Genomic DNA, 4,562 nt, shown 5'->3' with positions numbered 1-4,562 from the left:
ATATCTTAATCAATAAAAAATATATAAAAAAATAAAATAAAATACATTACTAAAAATAAATAAAAATAAATACTTGTTGAATGAAATGACAAGTGGTGAGCATCTGACAAGTGTTTATTAAGTAAATAAATGGGCTACATTAAAAAAAATAAATAAAAAAATAAAAAGAGCACATAGATATTAGATAACAAAATGGAAAAGAGTAAACTAATGAGGGCAAGAGACAGAGGAGCCCACCTGAACAAAACAAGGAGTTGGAAATAACGATAAAGGCACATACAGGGACAATGAAATACCTAATCTTTATAATGAAGGAATTAAATAGTGTAAAATCACAATATGAAGGTTCTTGAAAAGGAGAAAGATGTTTGAATCTAATGAGAAGGTTATCAGGGGATTATTACTGAGCAGGAAGTCAAATTAAAGAAAGAAATATATTAAGATGATTTTGATAAAATGGGTAGATTTCAACAGAATAACAAACAGACTGGAACAAGACGAGGGATCTGTTTACTGTAACAGAAATATATGTGAAAGGTAAAGAAACAGACCTACTATGGATGCAGTAGCATTAGAGAAAAAGGCAGAGATGTGAGAATCATTTGTTAAAAAAAAACAATTTTGTAAAAGGATTAAAGTAAAGGGTAAGCCAAATATGATTATGGTTTCTAGCCTAAGAAACTAGAAGAAGAATGACAGAAAAGAGTAGTTGACAAATTAAGGATAATAGGGAAATCAGGATGAGGTGACTTTGGGCAAGTAGAGTTGGAGATTACAGTAGAGCACTAGGGGAGATGATTTTTAGGCAGTTACAATTATAGGTAGAACTAGAGAATTGGCCAGAAGCTCTTTAAATTGACTATATTATTAAGTAAAAAAATTGTGGCCTACTCAATTTCCTTATGACATCTGGAAAACTATGTTTTTCTTTGTTATCTTGTTTTTTTGTTACTCCTCACCTGGGGATATTTTTCTATATATTTTTAGAGAGAGTGGAGGGGAGGGAGAGAGACACACAGAGAGAAACATCAATGTGAGAGAGACACATCGATTGGCTGCCAACCACACCACGGCTGGGGATCAAGTTTGCAACCTGGGTATGTGCCCTTGAATGGAATTGAACCCGGGACCTTTCAATCTGCAGGCTGATGCTCTATCAACTGAGCCAAACTGGCTAGGGCTAGAAAATTATGTTTTTTACAAAACATTATCATAGGCAAAGATTGTCATTATTATTTAAACACAAAAATACACTCAATTTTGACAATATATATTTACCATGGATTTTCCAACTTGATAATTATTTGGATTAATATTTATTTTCCTGAAGAAATCCTCAATGTAAAATTTAGATGGAATAATATTTCGAGGAAGAAGTACATGGAAGTGGCTCACAAAATCCTGAAAAAATGAAAAGAAAATATTATAAGGCCACAAAAGAATGACATGAAAATGTTATAAAGCTACAAGATCCTAAACTTTAGCTAACTATCCTTTTATTGATCCATTTCTCATTCTTTCCAATATGGTGAAACCAAGGAAGTACTTGTTAACAAAGTATTACCAAAGGTTAACTTATAAAATGGAAGGAGGTGTAGTGAGTTCAACAGAGTATTTTGTTATCAAAGGGAAGCTGGAAAAGAAACCAAGAGCAGAAACTAATCATCCCTTTTGAGAAAGCTGTATTAAAAAACAAAGAAACAGTTATATAACAATAATCAGAAACTTTTAGCAAAATTTAGAAAAATAAGCAAAGTACAGTTATTATAGGATATAACTGAGAATGAAGCTTTCCCTCCAAGTAACAATAAAACTTGCTCAGCTGCTGGAAAGCTTCAATATACTTTTTCTACCCAGAGCAGCAACTGATGAGAATAAGCATGAGTCTTGATGGCAGCTTCCTATAAAAGAAAATCCTGCCGAGAAAACTCTAGCAAAAATCAAATGGAATATTTTCTTTTGAACTAGACAGTTCTGATTGAATTATTTTAGTGTGAAGACTTGTAATACATGTGAAGAACTGCTATGCTGCGAGTAAATTTAGTATTTACTCATAAGAGTATGAAGAACTGCTATGCTATGAGTACATTTAGTGTGAAGCAATCAGTGTGAAGAACTGTTATGTTATGAGTAAATTTAGTATTAGGAAACATTCAGATCAAATGAGAATAGCCAAGTACTGGATTCTCTTAAAACACAAGCTTAATAAGACTGGTGCCATTCAATGGAAGTGAGTATTCACTACCTGGTTAATTCTGTGTACAGAAGATGGAATGGGAAGGAAGAATTAAGAGAAATAAGCCCCAAATAAAAAATAAACAAGACAGGAAGAATTTACTTGATATGTATATATACTTAAAGATCACTGTAAAAGTATAACCTGGAAAGAGTATTTGCAGCTGTATCCTGATTGGCGAATTCGAACTGTCTCCAGCATCCCAGTATACCGAAGCTGCCTAAGTACCAAGGCATCATTGAACCTTAATGGCAGCTAAAATAAAGCAATAGAAAAAAAACATCAACCTAGAAGAATAGATCTCCAAATTAATGTTTGTCTTACAAATATGATTAACTTTTGAATATCTAGGAACTGACTTGAAGCTTGTCTGGTTAAGATATAGTGAAGTGACAGGACAATCTTCCTTCCCCAGCTGGTAGTTTCAAAAAAGTTCTGACTGCCTGACCCTAGGGAATATGAGAAACCACGTTTCCAGACTTCTTTAGCTGTAGTTCAAAACGAATGTAGTTACCCACAGGAGTCAATATAAAATACATATCAAAACTAACCTACTTACATATAGTCAAGAGTGTCTGCATTTTTGTTTTTAATTATGATTGTATCTATAATCTCACTCAGAAACTACCTGCCCTACTTTACCAGTTACCTTGGTTAACCGAGAGCTGACAGATTCTTCTTCTAATGACTAGTACTAGGTTAAGAGTAGTTTATTTCCCTAAATACTTTTGCTGATAATACTGGTATGACACATTGAAAAACAAAAAATTCCTCCAGTCCCTGACAACTGATTTCATTGTAAAGGCATTGATAGTCACAATGCCCTGAAACTCCTAGGTATCTCTGTAGGCACATTTTCAGACATTCAAAACAATATGCATTTGGAGCTTCTGATATTTCTCCCTATTCATTCTAAATACTATTTTCAATGATTCCCTAAAGCAATCCTAAACATTTTCCTTCAGACAGATGGGGCATACCAGCTGTCAAGGAAATAAAGTCAATGGGCAACTTATGTTAAATAATAATAATAATAATAATAATAATAATAGTAGTAGTAGTTGACATTTATTTAGTACTTATTCTATACCCTGAACTACTTCATTAATTGAACTCTTTGTATAGCAAGGTCTCATTTAATAACAGGGACTCAAACTTCTATTTAACTATAAATAAAATCATTTCTTTTTTAGTCACTATAAAAGAATAGTGACATTTACTAACCACTTAGTATGGGCTGGGAACACTCTAAGTGTATTACCAGTATTAACTCATATATACTCACAAAACACTATGAGGTCCTACAAATACAATATATTCTTACATGGATGAAAATATTTAAACTACAGAAAGGATAACTTGTCTAAGGTCACAAAGCTTGCATATAACCAAGTTAGAGACTGCTTCTTAAGAATTAAGAAAGCTGAACATAATTCCTACACAGTTTAGCTATTCAGGCTGGGAACTATTTTTTCCTATGATGAACATAATGAAAGATGACAAAATTTACACTTTTTAGATATATTTTGCAAATCCCTAATTAGGGGATCTGTCATAGAAAATAGAAAGGAATCAAGAATGCCCATATCTTCCCTATTTTACAAAGATAAGAATCTCTAAACATGAAAAATGCCTGGCATGTTCTTTAAGAGTGACAATGTATATCCAAACAAGAGGGATTAATCTCCGGGTAATAAAAGTTGCATAAAAATTTTATTATGGAATTTCAAGAGATATTTGCTTCTCAAAATTCTTGTAGATATTAAATCAATACCATGTAAATACCTTACAGGCAAGTAGGTGTAAACACAAGAAATATATCCATAGAAACTATAGAATGCTGTTTTCCTTAAAAAATATTATAGACTAGAGGCCCGGTGCACAAAAATTTGTGCACTTGGGGGGGTCCCTCAGCCCGGCCTGTGCCCTCTCACAGTCTGGGACTCCTCGGGGGATGTCCACCTGCTGGCTAAGGCCCGCTCCCCGGGGGATCGGGCCTAAGCTGGCAGTCAGACATCCCTCTGGCAGCCCGGGAGCCCTCGGGGGATGTTCACTTGCCAGCGGGGAGAGGCCTAAGCTCCAGTTGGACATCCTTAGCGCTACTGAGGAGGTGGGAGAGGCTCCTGCCACCACCGCTGTGCTGGCAGCCGTCAGCCTGGCTTGTGGCTGAGCAGAGCTCCCCCTGTGGGAGCGCACTAACCACCAGGGGGCAGCTACTGCATTGAGCATCTGCCCCCTGGTGGTCAGTGTGTGTCATAGTGACCAGTCATTCCCAGTGGTTCTGCTGTTAGGGTCAATTTGCATATTACCCTTTTATTATATAGGA

The 4,562-nt window shown here is 35.3% G+C and overlaps 1 protein-coding gene across 10 annotated transcripts in view; it reads right to left on the bottom strand.

The window, feature by feature from the left end:
- The window catches only part of MYO9A (myosin IXA), a 423,504-nt gene that overhangs the window by 114,512 nt on the left and 304,430 nt on the right, over nucleotides 1-4,562 (bottom strand). For all 10 annotated transcript variants that reach the window (XM_014530413.1, XM_014530418.1, XM_014530420.1 and 7 more), the window contains 2 exons: nucleotides 2,381-2,491; nucleotides 1,279-1,401 (listed from right to left, as the gene is read on the bottom strand). In XM_014530413.1, the coding sequence (XP_014385899.1) occupies nucleotides 1,279-1,401; nucleotides 2,381-2,491 (234 nt within the window). The remainder of the gene's footprint in view (nucleotides 1-1,278; nucleotides 1,402-2,380; nucleotides 2,492-4,562) is intronic.

This window comes from Myotis brandtii, unplaced genomic scaffold, assembly GCF_000412655.1.
Source record: "Myotis brandtii unplaced genomic scaffold, ASM41265v1 scaffold74, whole genome shotgun sequence".
NCBI lineage: Eukaryota > Metazoa > Chordata > Mammalia > Chiroptera > Vespertilionidae > Myotis > Myotis brandtii.
The sequence above is the reverse complement of the archived record's forward strand: the minus strand, read 5'-3'. Positions and strand labels throughout refer to the sequence as shown.